Source organism: Elgaria multicarinata, chromosome 1, assembly GCF_023053635.1.
Source record: "Elgaria multicarinata webbii isolate HBS135686 ecotype San Diego chromosome 1, rElgMul1.1.pri, whole genome shotgun sequence".
Lineage (NCBI taxonomy): Eukaryota > Metazoa > Chordata > Lepidosauria > Squamata > Anguidae > Elgaria > Elgaria multicarinata.
The window spans coordinates 111793856-111817014 of NC_086171.1; the positions used below are offsets into that span (position 1 = coordinate 111793856).

Genomic DNA, 23159 nt, shown 5'->3' on the forward strand with positions numbered 1-23159 from the left:
GCACATAGTAAAACTATGAAATTCACTACAATGAGTGGCCACCAACGTGAAGAGCTTTAAAAGAGGATTAGACAATTTACTGAAGGATAAAGCTATCAGTGGCTACTAGTCATGATAGCTACATGCTACCTTCAGTATCAGAGGCAGTAGGCCTCTGTATGCTAGTTGCTGAGAAAAATGAACAGGAAGGTGCTATAATTGCACTTATGTCCTGCTTGTGGACTTCCCAGGCCATTTCTACACCTGCCTTTTTTCCAGGGATCTTCCCGGGATTATACCTGTGCATTCAAATGACACACAGGGGATCCCAGGAGCAGGCAGGGACAATCCCTCCATTTTCCTGGGATAATCCTTCGGTGTAGAAAGGGCCCCAGAAGCACCTACTTGGCCAAGGAGAGAATAGAATGCTGGACTAGATAGACCCTTGGCCTGTTCAAGCACTGCTTTTCTTACACCATTATGTTGACATGCAAATATAGAATGCCAGTCCAAAAGCTTTTATTTCATTATTGATGTGCTAATTGTACTGTTCCTCCTGTCAGCTTGAAGATCAATCAGAAAGAGAAATCCAGTGTTACCTGTGACAAACAGTAGAAGGAAACATGCCAGTAAAGTGAGTTCTCGTTCTCTCTCTCTCTCTCTCTCTCTCTCCCCCTAATCAGAGACCACATATGAAATGCAGTTGCTATCTAGTAATCAGCTTGGGCAATTTGAAATCCTTTCTTCACTCTGATGGGTCATCATTGCCCCCCAAAGATGTATTTACAATGTAGGAACTCTTCTCCCTAACCTCTGCCACTTCAAACTCCATTTATTCTCTTACAATCAAGGAGGTGATTGTTCTCTGGCATTTCAACAACACATCCTCTCCTATTGTACAACTTTAATCACCTGCTGGTTTTACTGAAAGGGCCTTGGGGTCAATTGGACCCCAATTAAAGTGGAAGAGGGGGAAATGAACTTCTGTATGGCCAAGGTAGTGGTAGTTTTAATGGTGCAAACTATTTAACAGCATAATAGCTACTTTTGTTAATAGCAGCAGTGAAGATTGTGTGTGAGTGCAGTTCTGAGACATCATCTGAGCAGGAGCAATGACATTATCAGGAGAGCCAGGCTTATACCTATCTCTCCTCCCAGCAATCTACATTCAGGGCAAGGTTAAAGCACACACGCGCACACACACACACACACACACACACACACACAGTGATTCTGATACAGTTTTCCTGTTTCCTGGCTGCTAATAGCAGGAAAGAAACAGACATCTCTGAATCAGGGCTCATCTACACCAAGTAGGATAGTCCACTATGAGAGCGGGATATAAAAGGCAGGTGCCACACTACCGCTTTATAGCAGTATTGAAGTGCATTGCAGGATCTCCACTACTGCTTTATAGTGGTATTGAAGTGCACTGACGACTGTTGGGGCCCATGACACATCTACACCAAGCAAGATATAACACTATGAAAGTGGTATGAAAGCTGTATATGGCATGTGTCAAAGGGTCCCAACAGTTGTCAGGGCACTTCAGTGCCGCTTATTATTATTATTATTATTTATTACATTTATATACTGCCCATAGCTCTCTGGGCAGTTTACAAAAGTTAAAAATTGTAACATTAAAAAGAGATATATTTAAAATTTCTTTGTATAAAGCAGTAGTGTGGCTCCTGCCTTTTATATACCACTTTCATACCGCTTTCATAGTGGAATATCTTGCTCGATGTAGATGAGCCCTCAGTAGCAGGAGGGAGAAGCTTTAACCTCAGCCTCCTCCCAGCAACCATGATATAGATCAATGTTTCCTTACTGCAAATAGCAGCAGGGAAACGTGGACCCATATCAGGATCTCTGGAATGGTAGTGATCCTGATACCTATCTCCGTTTTCTCCAGCTGGTGGCTGATCAGCCGGGTGATGGAGCAAAGTGGGAGGGGCACCACGCAGCTCTGTGGGCCACAGGGATAGTGGGGAATTGCCACAAGTGACCGCTGGTTGCCATATTGTTGTAGATGATCTGTTGCAGTTCCAAATGCAAAATAAATGGGAACGAAACAATTAGAGAGCACGAAGGGCTTTTCTACATGAGGCATTTGTTCTGCGCTCCTCATCCCTTACTCATGGTTGTTTACAAATTCTTTAGACAATGTTGTGACTCTCCTGTGTTTAACCAGCAGTTTCGGTGAGGATTTTTTTTTTTTTTTTTTTTTAGAACAGGGAAAATGCAGCATTTACTTGTGAATGCGAAAGAAAGCACTATGCTTTCTTATATATTTGTGCTATTCTACTATACCACAGTGCCACCTAGAGATTATGTAGCAGAAAAGCAGGAAAGGAATCACTCCTTGTGTAGGGCTCAGATCTCATTTCTGTAACAAAACCGAAAGTATATACAGCAGAATTAACAGCCAACTAACAGCCTTGTGTAGAAAAGCTCCAAGAGCCATCTCTCTGGCATGTTCAGCCTTCCCTTTCTGGGGGTTCAGATCTGCCCTGAGGAGAGAGATCACCTGGAGGGGAATATTATGCCTCTGGTAAATATAATGAATGCTCAAGTCTCAGATCATACCAGTGCTGAGTAGAGAAATGTGACTCCAGGGTCCCAGAAACCGTGCATTTATTAACATCCTTTCCCCACTTGGTATCTTCCAGATGTGTTGCATCATTTTTCATGCTCGCTGGGTGTTAAGGAGCTTGTTGTCTGGAGGCTGGGGGAAGGTTGTTTGTTACATTAGCTTTTTGTACTAGAGATACATCGTCTTTTTGTACTTCCACATTGTTTTTCTCAGAATCGTTCAATTTAGCAAATAAGATTGAAAATGCTCAATGAACTACACAATATCCTGGTTAAACTGAAATTACAGACACACTATAATGCCAGAATTGGTGCCAAAAGCTCAGTAGATTCCTTTATTTCGAAACACCAAATGTGAGCACTGGAAATCTTTTCCCTCTTATTCTTCCCTCCAACTTTCCTCCTCATAAAGAGCAACTGGGAACACCCAAAGTTTCCATCAGCTTTCATGCCATTTTCATAGTGAAATGTCCTACTTGGTGTAGATTAGGCCTTGGCAAGGGGCTTGGATGTTTCCATGCACTCTGTAATCTACCCATAAACTCTGCTTTCCCACCCCCATTTTGTCAAAGGTGAGGCAAGGCCGGCCCCACTGTTAGACAGAGCGAGGCGGCTGATTTGGAGATTCGTGCGAGGGCAGTAAATGTTTACTTATTCAATTTATTGTTGCATTTTTAACTGCAAGGAAAGGGCAGAGAGACTTGTGGGATTTTCTGCCTCAGGTGCTGAAGTAACCCCACTGGCCTTAAGTACTATGCACTTTGATTCAAGGGAGGGATGCCATTTATTGCTCCCTCCCCGTCCAGGCAGTAAATAACTTGGGCTGGCAGTGAGTGGAGGTGGTAGAGGAAGTCCAAGTCAAGCCAGTGAGTTTGCAGGAAAGGCTTGGATGCCCCCACAAATATGTGATGATTTCAGGCTGAGGATCATGGGGCTGTAGTTCCCATGCTGCCCAGCCATCTCAGATGCTCAATGCCTGCATGGTCAAGGTCTCTGTGTACTATGTGACCCTATAGCCCACCACTACCAGAGACACCATGCTATCTTTTTATAGATGTATGCAATAAACGTTCAGTGCTGGCTCCCAGTTTTTGAGAGTCTATGGGCAAGACACCCTTAATGGCCTGCCTCCCTTAGTGTGTCTACTTTCTCACTGCCATTGTCACCTGCTGCTCTTGCTCCTCATCCTCTTGGCCATCATCACTATCACTTGCTTGACAGGCAGAGAACTGACGTCATCTACTGCTCCTCCTTCTCACCAGGCAGTGGCATCTACTTCAGGGGGCTCTTGTTAGCTTGACCTGCTGGACTGTAGGTCCACAGCAGCTGCCTAGCCATAGCTCCCCTTGATACCTTGTATACTTCATTATGTATATATGGAAGATCTCTCTTTCAAGACCACCAAAGATAAATTCTAGGTGCAGAAACCTCTGAAAGCAACGTGGTGTTCAATCATCTCAGCCTGAATTGATGATGTTGGAGGGTGGAAATGGTCCTAGATCCCCACCAGGGTAGGGACTTAGTCCCTCTGGTCTGCCCTCGATTCTCTGATGAGTGAAAAGACAAATCATGCCAGCACTCTGCTCCAAAATGATTTTTTACATCATCAGTGTATTGCCTAGGTCAGGGGTAGGCCAGCTGATGCCCTCACGAAGTTATGGACTACAACTCCCATAACTCTAAACTAGCCTGGCTGATCCTCAGGGATTCTGGGAAATGTAGTCCAAAACATCTGGAAGTCACCAGGTTGCCTCCCCTAACCAATGCAATGCCACCAGTACTAGAATCAAGGCTTAGAGAGACCTCTCTCTTTCCTATATTGCATCACGCAATGGGAGGAGCAAGGATAAAGAGCAGTAACCCGGTATGCCTTGTCTTCTCCCTCTGGGAAGAGGTGTGGATTTGGAGAACCAAGCAAATCATTAGCAACAACAGTGGCAAGGAATAGGTGGGTGCACATGAGAGCATTTTTCCCATGGGCCCCTCAAAACCTGGAACCAGCGCTGTTACTACACCATAATTATTTTCCTGTAACAAAAAGGTTATCTACGAAGCACCCTTTAGTCTCCAGATTTTCAGAATAAGATCTTTTCTGGCTTTCTTTGTTAAGGGCAGCTTGTTGCATAGGAACTAGGCAAAGGGCCTCCTCTGTGGTGGGCCCCACATCTTTGGAATGCCCTCCACATTGGAGATTGACTGGTGCAGACACTCAGCACCAAATTAAAACATACATATTCGCCCAGACATTTTAAATTGGTCTGCTGGTTTGCTTAGTTTTTGCTCTGCTCTTTTAATGTTTTGGATTTATTTTGTTTTTAATTGTGACGTTTCATTGTGTTATATTGTGGCATATTTTGGTTTTGGCGCCTGTTGTATACTGCCTGGATAGTCCTAACACAGTAGTGACACTCCCTCGGCCCTACGTTTTCTAGGCAGCTATGGGGCCCATTAATAACAAGCATCGCTTTCTAGGGAGCTGCCTACTTAAAAATAGATGGCCGAACTATTGTAGAAGGCATTGAAATAGATTAACAGCTCTTCCTTAGACACACTGCATAGTCAAAGACTTATGTAATGAATGTGCTGGGGTTGTCAGTGGGATTATAGATAACTCCTCCGATTCTCAGAGAGTCTAAGCATTAGGCCTGGTGGTACATACATCAAAGCCCAAGGGAATGCGTCTTTGGAAGCAAAAAGAGAGAGAAAACACTTAAGATTATTAACTAGTTTGGAAAAGATCTTATTCCGCCCTGACAAGTTCCTAGATTTAGATAAATCTGACCTGAGCCAAGAATATATTGAGCTAATTGGATTCTTTGTGCTCTCTCAGAGATGGCTTTTCCTGACACAAGCAGGAAGCAAAACTGTTGGAGGGAAAGGAGGAGATGCTGCTATTGCTGCTTTTAACAAATACTTAATCAAAATCTCGTTGAGAACCCAAACTAGGAAGCGCACCATTTTTAATACCAGGAAGAAATTGAGAAATAGCCCATTTATCACCCCCGTGTTAGCGTGATAACCTTTTCAATAGCTCTAGTCGTCACTAGCAAAGGGATCGTAGAAATTAATGGCTAGCCCGTTCAATGCCAAGAAGGCCTCCGCTGATTCTCTACTGAAAGAAGCAGTGATCCCTCTCGTGTGCCTTTCTTATTGTTCACTCAGTTGTGTGCTTTATTACCACTCTCTTCTAGATAAATAATCTAGGGAGCATATCAAATTGCATTCTGCATCTCAAACCGTTATCTGCACAGGAAGGTGAGTGTACTGTACCTAGTGCAATACTGAAAGCTATGCTTACAGGGCAATCCTGTACCTGTCTATGCCAAACTAAGGCCAGATCTACACCAAGCAGGATATACCAGTATGAAAGCCTTAGCTAGACAGGGCAAAATCCTGGGGCGATCCCCGGGATTGTCCCTATGCATTCACATGGTGCACAGGGGATCCCGGGTTCAGGGAGGGATCATCCCTCCCTTTCCCCAGGATTTCACCCTACCCTTTGAGCCCAGTTTTTCCATGGTCCCAGGCTGAGCCCGAGGCAGTGAAATGTGTGGCCAGGCATCACGGTTTGTCCTGGTTCCTTGTGGTCACTCACAAGGAGCCGGGACCTGCACACGGGGTGCAGAATTCCTCAGGAGCACTGCGTCCATTGGGGGTGGGGTGGGGGGAGTGGAGAATTTTTTAAAAACTTACCTTTTGCACACAAGCGCTTGTATGCATCTTCTCCTTTAAGAAAAAACCCAAAATGACAGGCGCGACGCCTCTCCCTCTGAGATTGTCATGTGCCACGTATGAAAAGAGGGGGAGATCTCATGATAAAAATATTGCGAGATTTTCACCCCTCCGTCCCGCTAGACCGGTAGGTCTAGCTAAGGCCGGTACGTGTCAATGGGTATGAAAGGGGTATACGGTATGTGTCAATGGGTATGAAAGGGGTATATGATATGTGTCAATGGGTATGAAAGGGATATATGATATGTGTCAATGGGTATGGAAGGGGTATATGGTCTGTGTCAATAGGTATGGAAGGGGTATATGGTCTGTGTCAATGGGCCCCAACAGCTGTCAGTGCACTTCAATACCTCTATAAAGCAGTAGTGTGGCTCCTGCTTTTTACATACTGCTTTCATAGTGCAATATCCTGCATGGTGTAGATTAGGCATAAGTCTCATTGAGGCCAAAGGGACTGCATCCTTAGTATTGTTGGTCAAGATTTGCACATCACATACAGACTATCCGCAGACTATATAGGCAAAAGATCACAATGCTATTTTCAAGGGTAGATGTTGTTTCCACAGGTCAGCCCCTAAGGAAACAATGGCATGGATGGAATCTGTGGATACACTTTTGGCAAATAAAGGTAAGATGCACCTATACCAATAACAACAAAAAAGCTATATTGCTATCATGGTGCTTTATCCTACTTGTATTCTACTCTTCCTCCAAAGAGCTCAAAGCAGCCTAAATAGGGACCCCAGGTAATCTCATGTCCAGACAATTTACACAAGGGATGCAGAACCTCTTTCAGCTCTAGGGCCAAATTCTAAGAGTAGGTGGAGTCAAAGGCAAAAGGGGTGGAACCACAATACCAGCATATTTTAATTAAAATCTGTGACTGCCAATAACTCAGCCTTAGGAGAGGCATTTTAAACTTTGAGAAGGAGGGGGAATCTTTGTGTAAGCCAGGAAAACCACCAAACAATTGGTAGTCATGGGGACAAGGGTTGAGCCGGGGGAAGGGGATGCATCCAACTGAGGAACCCTAGAAGACCAGATCAGGAACCTCAGTGGGCCAGATTTGCCCCACGGTCTGGATCTGGCCCGTGAGTGCAGACATTCAGCACTCCTGCTTTACAGGGTGAACTGTTTGGTATTGGAATTCTATCATGGGCCTTCTAGATAATACATATTGTAATAAATTATGTCCGTGGTTTGTATTTGCTTTGTATTTGGTTACTCGCGAAGAACCAGGAAACCCGCAACGCCCGGCCACACGTTCTGCGGTCTCGGGATCATCCTGAGACCGCAGAAAAAGTGGGCTAAAAGGGTAGGATGATATCCCGGGCCAAGGGAGGGTTCATCCCTCCCTGCTCCCAGGATCCCCTGTGTGTCATATGAATGCACAGGGACAATCCCTTCCAGCAAGCCTACCCAGGGGAATTTTAGGATGTTATTAGAATGTTTTTAGGATGTTTTAACAATGTATATTATGTTCTTAATTCAGTTTTATGTATTTTATATTTACTGTTGTTCCTCGCCTCAATCAAAATGGAGAGGCGGGTAAGAAATTATTATTATTATTATTATTATTATTATTATTATTATTATTATTATTATTATTATTATCCTGGGACGATCCCCGGGATATCGCCCCATCTAGCCATGCCTCATGTTATCCTCACAACAACAACCCAGTGAGGTAAATGGGACTGAGAGTATGTGACTGGCCCAAAGTCACTCTGTGGGTTTCCATGGCCGAGTGGCGACTAGAACCTGGATCTCCTAACTACCAGTCCAACACTGTAGCCACTACACCACACTGGCTCTGAGAAGGAGGACAGGACTTCTGCATCTTTAACAGTTGTATTGAAAAGGGAATTTCAGCAGGTGACATTTGTATACATGCAGCACCTGATGAAATTCCCTCTTCATCACAACAGTTAATGCTGCAGGAGCCCTGCCCTATTTTGTATCTGATCACTCTTGTATAGCTCCTGCAGCTTTAACTGTAAAAATCCACCAGAACAAAACTTGAAAATACATGAAATGGGATGACCAAAAGCCAACGGAACCGTTTCTATTGTCTTCAGTAGGATTTTGATTGTTGGGTTTCTTCCACCCAAGATGAATGTTTTGTATGTTTCTCCAATTAATTTGCTTATTTCTGCAGATGGCCTGGATGCATTTAGGTCTTTCCTGAAGTCAGAGTTCAGTGAGGAAAACATTGAATTCTGGCTGGCCTGTGAAGACTTCAAGAAAACAAAGTCAGCAGCTAAAATGGCCTCAAAAGCCCAAACGATTTATTCCGAGTTTATCCAGGCAGATGCCCCAATGGAGGTAATCTAATGTGTTCTCTGAAAGACTGGTTTCAACTGCGTTTCTAGTGTGTGTGTATATATCAATCTTACATGCCTCATGATCATGTTGGGGCCAAATCAGTATGTCCCTATGTTGCATATCTAAACATTCCAGCCATTCATACATGGAAATTAGCCTCTCATAAACAATAGCTATGAACAAACACCATCCTTCCAGACTGGGGGCTTTTATGCCTACCTAAGCACTGCGGGAAAAGTTTGTACTTCAGTAGAAGGGCACATGCTTTTCAAGCAAAAGCCCCAGGTTCAACCCCTGGTATCTCCTGGTAGGGTTGAGAAAGAGTCCAATCTGGAATAGGGTGACCATCTGGAAAGGAGGACAGGGCTCCTGTATCTTTAATAGGGCTGTGCACGGACCGCCCGAACCACTTCGTGGCCCAATCCGGAACGTTCGGATTGGGCCTGAACCACTTCAGGTCGATCCGACCCTCCCCCGCTCTGCTCCGTGGAGCGAGATCCGGAGGGGCGGATGGAGATTTTGCCCCCTTCCCTACTTACTTGCCTCCGTGGCGGACGTCAGACATAGGTAAGTGGGGCAGGGGGGACAAAATGGGGGCTGAATAAGCCCCCCTCCCCCTGCTTCCTTACCTGGCTCCGCCGCCATCACCACACAGACTGTGGCAGCGGAGCCAAGTAACCCCCCCCCACTTACCTGCCTCTGTCGCGGTCCGTCACTGGCTTCAACTGAGGGCCAGGCCTCAGTTGAAGCCTGCACCAGACCACGATGGACACAGGTAAGCCCCCTTCCCCCCTGCTCCACCGCCATTGCCACACAGACTGCGGCGTCGGCGGCACCAGGTGAGCCCCTCCACTTACCTGCGTTTGGAGCTCCGGATGGAGGAGAACCGCTTCGCCTCAATCTGGAGCTCCCCTGACTGGATTCAGATCCCCCTTTGGCGAAGGTGGATCGAGTGGCTCCCCTCCAGATTTGTGATCTGAATCAGAGCAGGGCACAGCCCTAATCGTTAACAGTTGTATAGAAAAGGGAATTTCAGCAGGTGTCATTTGTATGCGTACAGCACCTGGTGAAATTCCCTCTTCATCACAACAGTTAAAGCTACAGGAGCCCTGTCCACATTTTCATACGGTAAGCATAACACTGACTGACAGCAGCTTGAAGTGACTTTTCTGAGACTTAATTACTGGCAGTAAGAAGTTTAAGCTAAAATATGCTGTTATTCTTTTTATTTTGGCCAAACATTTTTTTGCCTTTGGGTCTGCCCTTTTTGCCTTAGGGCCCACATACCACTGAAATGTGGCCCACGACAGCTCCTCCAAAATGGAATTCAGCCCTCAGACTGAAAGAAGTTGAGCACCCTTGGAGTAGGCAATATTGAGCTAAATGGACCAATAATCTGTCTCAGAATAATGCAGTTTGCTGTGTCCCTCCTGTGTTTTCTTCTGCTGTAAGCTACATAGGGAATTGCAGCTAACGTTCCACATTTGGGCAAGTAAAGTGCTTTTGTGTGTGTGCGTGCGTGCGTGCACATCCTGCTATATTCGGTCCACACAGTTAACAAAACATGACGATGGAGATAATGTACCTGAACACGCCATTTTAGCAGGGTGATTTTTCTTTTTCTTTTATCATCCATTTAAATATTTCGGTGGAAACATTTTTTTGCTAAAGTGGCACAAGCCAAAAAGTGAAGAGGGAAAAGTAAAAAGTGAAGTGAAGAGACATGACCATACAGATCAGCCACCGAGAACACCACTGCTTATATCTGGTTACATCAAAATGAGGAGATTAGTGCTAAGACAATGTAAGAACATAAGAAGAGCCACGCTGGATCAGACCAAGGGTCCATCTAGTCCAGCATTCTGTTCACACTGTGGCCAACCGACTGTCAACCATGAACCCACAAGCAGGACATGAGTGCAACAGCACCATCCTGCAGAGACTGTGGTATTGCCCTATTCTTCACACACACACACACAACAAACACAAGTGAGCACAAGTGGGGGAGAAGAGTGAAGAGAGAGAGATGCCATGGCAATGATCTCATGGTTTTATGATCGCAAGTTCGTCGCCCTGGTTTACACGTGGCGTGCGACATCGCGGCCGCCATTTTTATTTTTATTTTTATTTTTAAAGGAGAAGGAGCACACAGGCACTCATGCACAAATGGTGTGTTTTTTTAAAAAAAATCCTTGCCTTCCCCCCCCTGCTCTCTGAGGAGCCCTGTGCCCAGCTCCAGGCTCCTTGTGGTTACTCACGAGGAGCCAAGACAACTCACGACGCCTGCCCATATTTTCTGTGGTCTCGGGACCAACCTGAGACTACAGAAAAAGCAGGCTAGAAGTGTAGGGCGAGATCATGGGGAAAGGGAGGGATCATCCCTCCCTGTTCCCAGGATCCCCTGTGTGTCGTGTGAATGCAAAGGAACAATCCTGGGACGATCCCTGGGATATCGCCCCATCTAGCTATGGCCAGAAAGAATACTAACAAAGGGCTCTTGAAAGAGTGAAAGCTTCTCCACCCGAGTCAGTGGTCACTCATGGAACTTTGTGGGTGCTTTTTTTTTTTAACATTGTCAACCCCTAATGCCTCTCCCACCATTTTCAAGTGGGAATCCATTATTTTATAAAACCCAGAAAATGCTGTAATAAATCAAAATCGTGCAATTAAATAGCACCATCTGCTGGCAGTATAATTGAAACATGTGGGAAGGAAGTGGCAAAAACAAGTGGAGGAGTGCATGTATTTTGCCTGTCGCTAAACCCACAAAGACTCTGGAAGACAAAGGCCTGGGAAGGCTGTGGCATTGTTGCTAAATGTGGAGATGCCCTGAGAAGAAGAGCAAATGAGCTGAGAGGTTTTGGAATGAGTGATGAGAATGGGAGAGAGGGAGGGAGAGGGAGAGAGAGGGAGAGGGAGAGCACAAAACAGGGTTCAGAAAGCGTGAGGGAGAAACTAGGGAGTCAGAACACCCAGGAATGTGGAACCTGGTGGAATGGAAGGCACCTTGCCCCGGGGTTCCTCAACTCTGGCAGCCACGCTATTCTTGGCTTGTGCATGATGGGAGTGAACTGCTGAAGTTCGTAAGAGAAGAGTTCTGCCAAAGCCTCTCTTGTGGTTTACTCAGCCAGAGAGGAGAGTAATGAGCCCCTTTGCCTGTGTCTCAGCTTGGGAGAACATGTTTGAGATTCATAATAGTGATTGTGAGGGGTCCTTGAGACTCGGAGTTCTGCCGGGGGGCGGGGGGGGCTTTTTTTTAAAAAAAAAACAGCCTCCAATTGCCAATCCTAAACTAAGGGAATTTACTCCATCCCATTCTGAGGGCCTTGCTAGACCTACCAGATAATCTGGTGGGGAGTAGGAGCGACAGCGCACTGCAAATAGTGCGCGCCGTCGCCCTTTTCTAGACGTAACACGCAACAGGGTAAGGGAAAGCCCCGTCGCGTCCTCCAGTTTTTTTAAGACTTAAAGGGCCATGTGCGCAGGAGTGCACCAACGGAAAAGGTAAGTGGTTTTTTTTTAAAAAAAATAAAGGGTTCCTGCTCCCCCTGCCCCTGATTTCCCCTCCACAATGTTTGATGCCCCCCACCCGCTCGCTCGCCCGTCCTCCCCCGCTTGCCATGCCCGTCCCCGTTCTTCTCCCCCCCATCCGCCATGCCTATCACCCATCCCCATTCTTCTTCCCCCCCATCTCTTCTGCCGGGTCCGCTCCTTCCCCCAGCCCCCATCTCCCCCCCCCCCGTGATTCCCCCCCGCCCGATGGGCACAGTGCTCCTATGGAATGCTGTGCCCAGTCCGCAGCTTCTCCCAGCTACTCGCAAGTAAGCAAGCAGCCGGGAAAAGCCACTGACCCTGCTAGACCTTCCGCAGCCCCTGCCTGAGGCCAGGGCTGCGGAAAAGCCTGGCCATAACCGCATCCGGTTATCCCGGGTCAAGGGAGGACTTAGCCCGGCCTGACCCCGGGATCCCCTGTGCATCATCAGGATGCACAGCAGGGAGACCAGGCCTCACACCGGGCTAACGCCTCGTCTAGCAACGGCCTGAGTTGCAAGTTCCTTTAAAATGCGATGATGAACTTTTGTGATGCAAAAATTACCCAGGTGCACTAGTACAGTCTGGCAAGTGTTAATGGTTAATTTCTCCAAATGGAAGCCTTTTGATGTGATGAAAGTCAAAACATGTCCTTTAGGATCCTCCTGCCATACCATGCCATTTGATCATTACATACAAAAACATTTTTTTAACTAATTGGCTGGTTAATTACTTCTGTGATATGTACTCCCTCACTGGCCTTTTACAGTGATGCATTTGCTTTTGATAATGGCAGTGCTTTAGCTGCTGACGTGTCTTCGCTTTTGAGAATATATTTCGGGGGATTTTATTTAAATACTTGTTAATACACCAGAGAGGTAGAGATTCAAACTAACTTTAATGAAGAATATATCATAGTTGAATTACATCCCTAAGCAAGTGAGTACAAGATCAAGAAACACTAAAAAAAATAATGAAAAAGGCAACTGTTCTCTGCTTCTGACATTAGAATTACCATCTTGGATCAAGCCAAAATCCATCTAATTCACCATTCTGTGCCTAAGCTCAAAAGCAAGACCAAAAAGAGGTCTAGTGACCCAAAATCCCATCTCATACTGGTTGTGGAAAATAAGGCCCTTAAGATGTTGTTAAAAATATAGCTCCCATCATCCCTGACCATTGGCTATGGGAGCAGGAGTCCAAGAATGTCTGGAGGGCCACAGCTTCTGCACCCCTGATGTAAAGGGACCAGCAATAGTCGCACATAGAGGGTGGCCAGATACGCATCACCAACAGAGGACACCAATTTGCCTAACAATTGCATATGTATAGGTGCAAATTTAGAAATTGTGACTAAGGCCACAGCTAGACCTAAGGTTGATCCTGGGATCATCCAGGGTTCGCCCCTGCCTGAGCACTGGATTCCCTGTGTGTCACCTGGATGAACAGGTTTGACCCCTGGATGATCCAGGGATAAACCTTAGGTCTAGCTATGGCCTAAGTCAGTGTGTTAAAATAGAAATAGAAATACAAGACATCTCAACATAGTGGAGAAGATGGGCTAGATGGCCTGTGCACTTGCTCAGTCTGTAATCCAGGTGCTGGCTGTTGATGGGCAGCTTTGAGCTCCTTTGTGTTCCCTGCCTTCTTATGGTTCTTGGACATTAAACTGGAGTTGGATTAGACCAAAGGTGCAGAGTCACTTTCAATCAGAGGCCAAATTCCATTTCCAAGATGCTTTTGTTCTCCAACAATACTAGACCATGGTTATTTATGCATTGTTTGTGCTTAAGTGGATGCACATGGCATGTTCTTATATGACTGGTGCCATAAGCTCCCTTTTTACACATCGTTTGTGGTGAAAGATTCACTGCAGTGCAGCACCTTCCCAGGCTGCTTGGGTAATGTGAGAAACCCCAGGCCATGTGGGAGGAAGCCATGATGCAGGTCCTCCCCGCCCCAGTGCCAGTATTGACCCTCCTGGAAACTGGGGCAATGCTGGTGCAGGGGAGGAGCTTTACCATACGCTACACCCGCATGCCCTGGTGTTAGAGTGATCATATGAAAAGGAGGACAGGGCTCCTGTATCTTTAACAGTTGCATAGCAAAGGGAATTTCAGCAGATGTGATTTGTGTATATGCAGAACCTGGTGAAATCCCCTCCTCATCACAACAGTTAAAGCTGCAGGAGACCTGCCCCCTTGACCAGATAGAAAAAAGGGCAGGGCTCCTGCAATTTTAACTGTTGTGATGAAAAGGGAATTTCACCAGGTGCTTCATGCATACAAATGACACCTGCCAAAATTCCCTTTTCTATGCAATTCTTAAAAATATAGGAGCCCTGTCCTCCTTTTCATATGGTCACCCTAATGTTATCCCAATATTGTGTGAAGAGGAGCTCTCACACTGCAAAGGTGACATAAGTATTGTTTTATTTTCCATTTAAAATAGGTAGACATGGCCCTAGTAGGAGGTCTTACATGCCTTAGCAGAATTCCCTGATGGAGAACAGTAAAGCTGCCATTTTATAGAACTTAGCCAGAAAAGAGAGATGGGTAAAAGTTTTTCAAGTGCCTGGAGGGTATGTGTGCTGTCTGAAACACAATTTACAAAGGTTAGCAAGTTGAAAGAAAATAAAGGAAATCCTTCTTTTTTGCAGTATGAAAAGTCTGATAATCTTCTTGTTATCAACCTAGAAAATCTGTGGCACATTATTATTATTATTAATATTATTATTACATTGAGCATGGCTTTCAAGTTAGGAAACCAAATTAAAATTAGTGTATATTCTAACTATTGAAAGCATAACCTTCCTGCCACTTTGCATCAAAGAGTATATTTTGGGGAAGCAATTCAAATTGTGTTTGTTTCTGGCTCCCATACAATGCTTTACATCTCCTGTAAAATAAATAGTTTGTGCCACTGTACTCCCTGCAGATAAACATCGACTTCAATACCAGAGACCACATCACCCAGACTATTTCTGAACCAACTCTTCAGTGTTTTGATGATGCTCAGAGATTAATCTACAATCTCATGGCTAAGGACTCTTTCCCGCGGTTTCTAAAGTCAGAAGCATATAAGGAACTGGTAAATAAGCAACAGAATGGCAACCAGAAAAGGTGGCTGCCATTTTTGTAAAGGTCAAGCTTAGAAGCATTTCAGCACCTCTTAGCACAATCATTTTCATAACTAGATATATAACATGATGTTCAGGTTGTTTGGCAACAAGATACAGTAGGTGTTCCATGGGTAGTTTGGCTTGCAAGATGAAAGTGCGCTTTTTACAAAATCTGTTTACTTCATTTCTGTTTTTGATATAAAGTAGTTGAGACAGCTTTACATTTAGCCAAGAACCTTAATTTTATTGACCAGGGCTAGATCTTGTGTCAAATCATTACAATTCCATCATGGTAATGCTATATCCTTATTGCGCATTTATACCTTGTAGGACAGACAATGACATTTGTTGCGGTATTTTGGTAACGGAGAATAAAAAGCAGGAAAGCGGTATATATAATGTGTAATGTGCTGCAACCGTTATCAGTGCATTGTAATACCATTATAAAGCAGTAGCGTAGATCTAGCCCAGGAGTGTCATTTGTCTAAAGCCCAGGTAACACAAGGGTCCAGCAAGTAGGCTTTAAGAAAGGAAAGGAACCTCTCGTGCAAGCACTGAGTCATACTGACTCTTGGAGGGACGCCAGCTTTTGCTGACATTTTCTTGGCAGGCCTTATAGCAGGGTGGTTTGCCGTTGCCTTCCCCGGCCGTTATTACCTTTTCCCCCAGCTAGCTGGGTACTCATTTTACTGACCTCAGGAGGATGGAAGGCTGAGTCGACCAGAGCCGGCTGCCTGAAAACAGCTTCCGCTGGGATCGAACTCAGGCCATGGGAAGAGTTTCAGCTGCAGAAACTGCTGCTTTATCGCTCTGTGCCACATGAGGCTTTAATGTGACATATATCAAGAGCAAGCCTCAGGCTCATGCCCTCAGCCTGTCACTGAACCTAGAATGAGGTGAACTCTAGCTTAACCATCCTTATATTTTTAATATTAAGGCCATGGATGTCATTATCTATGGGGCCAAAATGGCACCATCACAAGAAAAAGGTGTTAGCAGCTGGGGTAAAACCAAAGCTTTCCCAAAGTCTTTGTGGGGGGGAGGGCTAAGTGGGGAGTGAGGAGACCAATACAGCCAAGGAAGGACTGAGCAAGCTCGGTGATCAGGAAATATTAGCTGACTTGGGGGCAAGCAGAATGAGTGTAGAGGTGGAAAGAATGTAATAGTCGGGATCTTAAGCAGCGGCTCTCCACACTGCAACATTTTGTTGAAGGTTCCACTTATACATTAAATTCCTGTGCTCACACAAACCATCTACCATGAAAAATGTGGATAGATGACATGGGAAGGAACTACTCATGTAAGCATGGGTGCACATAGATCCCCACTCACACTTACGATTCTAAATACAGAGGGAGTGAGCCCAAGGTCTAGCTCCAGGTGTTCTCAGATGCAGATAATATTGGTCCTTCTTAATCTGGCTTTCAAGATGCCTGGATCACTCTGGTAGACAGCTTATGCTGCGAGAACAATAGGTAGAATGTGAATCTTCGAATTCTCCTGGGTTTCTCTTGGGCTTGAATACTGTTAACCATGTTGCCCTTGCCTCCTGTGTGGGTTGGAGGCTAAAGGTGACTGTGTTGCAATAGTTCTGCTCCTATCCGTCAGGTAGGGCCAAAAAGTAGTGTGACGTGATTACTGTTCTTCCCATGAGATTCGTTTTATGAGATGCCACATGGGCCACTTTTGTTTTTGATATTGTTCAACGTCTACATGAAGCTGGTGGGTGCATTCTTCTGGAGATTTAGTGTTATCGGTATATCGATTATTTCTCTTCTTCATCTAACCTAGGTCTGTCAGTAGATTCACTTAACAGAGATCAGTGATGGACTGGAAAAGGAGGGAAAAACTGAATTCAAGATAGAGATTCAAGATAGAGACTCCATTCAAGATAGAGATGTTGATGGTGGATAGGTCAGAAAACTTACCTGTTCTGGATGGGTATTTTACTCTCCCTTATGGGCCAGTTACACCATCTGAGGGCATTGTCAGGCTCTAATAACCAAGTTGCAACAGTTGCCCTTACTTACCATTTTCAGCTGGTACACCAGCTGTGCCCTCTTTTCAAAACAGGGACCTCAGTATAGTCACACATGCCTTGATATCTTCTAGATTGGACAGTTTTAATTCACTATTTACCACCCTTCCCCAATCTGGTGTCCTCCAGATGTTTTGGACTTCAACTCCCAGAATTCCTGACCATAAGCCATGCTGGCCAAGGTTGATGGGAGTTGAAGTCTGCAAATTTGAACAACCAGGTTAGGGAAGGCTGTTCTGCCCTATACACCATTCATTGAGGACAGTTTTGAAATCTATCGAGAATGTGGCAACAAGACTAACATATGCTTGCTGCTGCAACCACATTATGGTATTGTTCAATGAGTATCGCTGGCTGCTTGTTCATTTCAAAGATAAATCCATGTTGATCATTAGAGCTCTAAACCGTCTCAGCTCACAGTGGATGACAGAGCACCTTCTTACATATGATGTTCCTTAGGCTTAAGGCTTTCAGATAGAACCCTGTTCCAGGTACCTGCCTTGCTTCCAGTGAAATGATCTCCATGAAGAGGGCCTTTGAGTAGTGGCACCACACTTATGGAATGCACTCTCCTATGAAGTCTACAGGACTACCTCTCTGTTAGCTTTTCAAAAGTAGACAACACTGGCTTTTTTGTTTCCAACAGGCCTTTGAAAAAGGTTGTTTTAATACCTTGTTATTTTTTTTCACTGTCACTTCTTTTTACATAGATTTGGCTTGTTCTTTAAGTTTTGTTTAATACTGGTTTTCTTGAAACTGTTTCTAGAAATATGTTATGTTTAATTAATGTCACCTGCCTTGTGGGCAGAAAGGCAGAGTTTAAAAAAAATCTGATGAAATGAATAAATAAATTAAAAATCTTTTAAAAACCTTCTTGCGCCTCATTTTGTGTACAGCATATACCCAGGATCATGTGTGAACTGGCCCTCAGAGGGCTTTGCTAGACCTACCTTAAAATCTGTGTGGGAGGAGGCGCCAGCCCGTGCTAGAAGTAGCATGGGCCATCACCCCTCTCTACATATCAGACACGACGGGGTCAAGGAAAGCCCCATCGCGTCCGCCATTTTTGTTTATTTCTTAAATGCGCCGGATGTGCAAGAGCGCACCAGCGATCAGGTAGGGTTTTTCTTAAAAAAAAAAAAATAGGGTTCCCCACTCCCCCTCTGCCCCCAATTTACCCCCCTGGCTGTGATTCCCCCCACCTGCCCACCCACGATGTCTGATCCCCCCGCCCCCGGCCGCCATGTCCGATGCCCCCCCCCTGCCCCCAGGCCGTGATCTCCCTCCCCCCCTGGCTGCGATCTCCCCACCCTGGCTCCGCTCTTCCCCCCATCTCTCCCGCTGGGTCTGCTCTTTCCCCCCAGCACCAATCTCCCTCCCCACTGCGATTTTCCCATCCTCAGCCTGATGGGCACAGCGCTCGGCTTCTCCTGGCTACTCGCGAGTAAGTCGTGTAGCCAGTAAAAGCCGCAGAACCGGCCACAACCAGTGCAGGTTATCCCGGGTCAAGGGAGGGTATCAGCGCAGGCTAAACCCTCATCTAGCAACGGCCTAAGAGAGTAGTCATTTAAGAGTATTTGACTGGACAGACCTTAAGATAAAAAAAAAAATCCTCTGAAAGCTCTTCAAAATAGAGGGCTGCCATCTGTAAAGCAGGACAACTGGCAGTCTTATATCAGTGGAGGATCTCCTTTGCACAGAGAAACTATTCAAATACTGTGGTTGGATACCTGAGAAACTATTCAAACTATTCAAATACCTGCAAATATATTCCACCCATATGGATTTCTATGAATCTGAACGACAGATTCTGCAGCAGACCAGCTTTTCCCGATTTGCATGAATTCCGCAGACTTGCAGGCCATTTTTCTTTTTCTTTCTGAAATTTCACATTAACTTAATTGTGGATAAATACATAAAGTTACAAAGAAGAAGAAAACAGCTAAAGATGCACATTTCCTCCAAGGGTTAAAGCATTAAAATGGGCATTTGGGTAGAGGGGAATTCTGCATTTTGCAGGGGGGATTTATGCATTGGGAGGAATTGCATATTTTCACAAGTGCAAATTTTGGTCAAATTTGGGAAATAAGAAAAATCTGATTTTGTCACTGAGCAAACAACAGAACGAAAGGCACCTGACAATGTGTAAAATGCAGACAGAAAAAGATCTGTACATCCCTAATCCCACCCCAAGCAGTTCCCATGGAAATACATGATATGCAGAGACTCCTTTGCCCGCGATGCCGGGCATCAAGCTTTTTAAAATAGCATCAAATGTCTTCAGTGGCTCAGTTGTCAACACCTACAAGAACAGTTGCCTGACAATGGGAGCATTTCCCCACCCCACCCTGCTGAGACAATTTGCTTGGCATTATTAGCATTTCTATTGCTGCCAGCTGCCTCTGTGGTTTTCACAAACCACTGTGTTGTTTTTAGGAGCTCTGGCATTTCTCAGAAATCTATCAGAGAACATTCCATAAGCAAACCACAAATGTGACCATCTTTCCTGAAAGGCCGTGTGCGCAGTACTGGCTCCAGGGTTCAGAGTAACCTTGGGGCAGGACACCCTCCTTCTTGCCGCCACTGTTGTCTGGCCAGAGCAAGAGGCAGGTGAACAACAGGTTGCCATGGTGAAGAGGAGGAGAAATTTCAAGGGGGCTTTTGTCAATGAGCCCCTGCTAGAGTGTGGGCCCTCAGCAAGTGCCCAACTATGCCTACCTTTTAATAATAATCATAATCATAATAAATTTATTTCTTACCCGCCTCTCCGTTTGGATCGAGGCAGGGAACAACAATAAGTATAAAATATATAAAACTGAATTAAAAACATAGTATACGTTATTAAAACATCCTAAAACATCCTAAAATTCCACTGCATAGGCCTGCTGGAAGAGATCAGTCTTTATAGCTTTCTCAAATGCTGATAGACCGTTAAGTTGATGAGTCTCCTCCGGCAGGCCATTCCACATTCTGGGAGCAGCAGAAGAGAAGGTCCTCGGGGTAATACCTGTCAGCCTAGTTTTGGCAGACTGAAGTAGATTCTTCCCAGAGGGCCTGAGCGTATGGCGATCCCAGAGGTAGCCTGGACCCAAACATCAGTTTGGGTCCAGGACCCACACCTTTAAAGGTATCCCTGAGTATGTGTACAGTACTCCCTTCAGGGCAGACTTTGGGGCAGAAGTCTAGTGCCCCAGGCAACAGAATAGGCACAAAGTTCCCCAAATGCAGCCGGGTGAACTTACCGCAGTTGGAAAAAACAACAACATTGCCATCCAAATAGGGGCAGCATAAGAATATGAAGTCTAACATTACCTAACTCTACCACAGCTCATCTACAACTTTATAGGGCCAAAGGAAACAGATTACATGTCAATGCATGTCATGAAGCTCCCAAAGAGTTTTCTATTTTTATTTAGTTATTTCAAAATAGCAGCCTCAGCAAAGGGGAGGGAGACTGCTTAATTCTTTCTCCAGTGGCTATTTTTTTCCTCCTCAGAATTGCCATCTGAAGCTGCTTCTCTGGCCTTAGCTAGACCTAAGGTTTATCCTGGGATCATCCCGGGGTCATCCCTGTTCATATAAATGACACACAGGATATCCCGGGAGCAGGCAGGGACAACCCCCGGAATGATCCCGGAATAAACCTTAGGTCTAGCTGAGGCCTCAATCTCTGGGTTTCCATGTATGGGTTTACAAGTGCACATTGATTGACAGACTTCATTGCATTGGTAGGGCAGTTTTCCCCCATGGGTCTCCTCTACTACCTTCCATTTTATTTGCATTACCATGCTGTGTGCTAGGCTCGGCTGACAATGAGGGGGCCCTGCAGACCACATTTGTGGTTCACGCAGGGGCTGCAAGGCAGAGCAGAGGATGGGGGGTGCATTGTATGTAACACCTCCTCTGCTTCTAACATCAGTCCCCAGTGTGCAGCTGCAGGGAAGTGTGTTCTAGGGCACACTCTCGGTGCATGCAGAGCGACAGTAGCCATGTTCAGGGCACTGCCTGAACACACAAGGGCAAAAAGTGTTTGCAAACACAAGCCCCAACGGGAACATCTTCGGGCGCCTGGGCTCTTCTTCAGACCTTTGCATTGTCTCAAGAGAAGCTTGTGCACCTTGCATGTACATCCCTGCCCCCTGGACACTTTCCACACATTTAGATGTAAGGTGACCATATGAAAAAGAGGACAGGGCTCCTGTATCTTTAACAGTTGCATAGAAAAGGGAATTTCAGCAGGTGTCATTTGTATATATGGGGAACCTGGTGAAATTCCCTCTTCGTCACAACAGTTAAAGCTGCAGGAGCTATACTAGAGTGACCAGATTTAAAAGAGGGCAGGGCACCTGCAGCTTTAACTGGTGTGATGAAGAGGAAATTTCACCAGGTGCTGCAGGCATACAAATGATAACCTGCTGAAATTCCCTTTTCTATGCAACTGTTAAAGATACAGGAGCCCTGTCCTCCTTTTCATATGGTCAGCCTATTCAGATGAATCCTTGAACAAGGTGAATTAGATCCTGTGCAGAACATTTAGATTGTGCATTACCTCTAGATCAGGGCCCAGGAGCCAAATTCGGATTTGCTGGGTGCCAAATCTAGCCCTCCAGGTTCCCCAGACGTCACACCTCCTTTCCCTCACTCCACCCCCTTTCCCCGATCACCAATGGTTTATGTAAATTTCCCCCTGTTCTAAATGGCTGAAATGCCTCTCCTAAGGCTTAATTACTGGCTATAAGAGCTTCAAGCTAAAATATGCTGGGATTTGGGGTATTTTGGCTCAACCTCTTTCCCTTTCACTACTGGAATGTGGCTCCTGGGAGCCCTTGGGTTGAAAGCAGTTCAACACCCCCGATCTAAATCATTAAGCCTGCAGGCAGGGCCCATTTGAATTGTTCTAAATTTTTGAGAACAAAAAATTTAGGTGCTAAAAAACAATAAATCTCATGTGCTCCCAGAATCCTCTGCTCTGCACAGGAGTTCAATGGCACAGAAAGTATGTATGTAGAATGCATGAAAATCACATTGCCCTAATCAGTTAGGCTTAAACTCAAACATCCCGTGTCTTCCAGTTCATAAAATCATCGTGTTACCGTTCATGCATCACATTTTCTCATGTCTTGGGCTTCATCAGCTCTTCTGTTTTGCGTAAGATTGATTTGACATCATCATATATTGTATAACAAAGAAATCAAAATTCCTGCATCTTTACAGCTACACCACAGCATTTAAAACTGTTTAAAGAGAGAGGATGTGTTTGAGTTCTAGAACAGATAATACCTGTTCTCCCGCACCACCTTTTCTGAGAGTTTTATTTTGCATTTTGTGCATTCAAGCGCACTGAGCAAGATCTGTGGGGCTGACACATACTTGTTTATATTTTGATGCTATTTTGATGTGTTACAAAAATAAGAAATGAAAAGGGAAATATTAAAGACAGCTACCACTCATCATTTCCTCCGAATGATGAGTGGTAGCTTAAGGGTGCAATTCTATGTACCTTTACGCAGAAAAAAAAGGGGAGTTGTAGAACCATTTTCTTTTACCTTAAACATGCATAGCATTGTGTTCTTAATTTATTCAACTGTAAAAGTTATCTCATGCTTCCTTCAGTATCTCCTAAAGACATCAATAATGAGGCTTGGATAAACGTGCAATTTAAATTTAATAAATCCACTGAATAAAAGGCTTCCTAAAAATGAGGTTTTATCTAAAAGATTCTCTTCTAAATTCTTTAGTCAGTTTGAAAGAGAAGGCATCCTAGTGATTGTAAGGTCAGGTGTTGTCAGGATTATGACAGTCTTTGGAGAAATTGGAGATATCTGGATTTGTTCCATA

At 45.0% G+C, this 23159-nt stretch overlaps 1 protein-coding gene across 1 annotated transcript; it reads left to right on the forward strand.

The window, feature by feature from the left end:
- Positions 1-602: 602 nt before the first annotated feature.
- Positions 603-15303, forward strand: RGS21 (regulator of G protein signaling 21). The gene is made up of 4 exons (XM_063117250.1): positions 603-613; positions 6858-6934; positions 8465-8631; positions 15100-15303. The coding sequence occupies exons 1-4, from the start codon at positions 603-605 to the stop codon at positions 15301-15303; spliced, it is 459 nt and encodes a 152-aa protein (XP_062973320.1).
- The last annotated feature ends 7856 nt before the right edge of the window (positions 15304-23159 follow it).

Bases quoted from the DNA above. Each gene is read 5' to 3' on its own strand.
- RGS21 (XM_063117250.1), top strand. The intron at 6,935-8,464 runs GTAAGATGCACC...TTATTTCTGCAG, and splicing joins TACACTTTTGGCAAATAAAG to ATGGCCTGGATGCATTTAGG. The intron at 8,632-15,099 runs GTAATCTAATGT...TACTCCCTGCAG, and splicing joins AGGCAGATGCCCCAATGGAG to ATAAACATCGACTTCAATAC.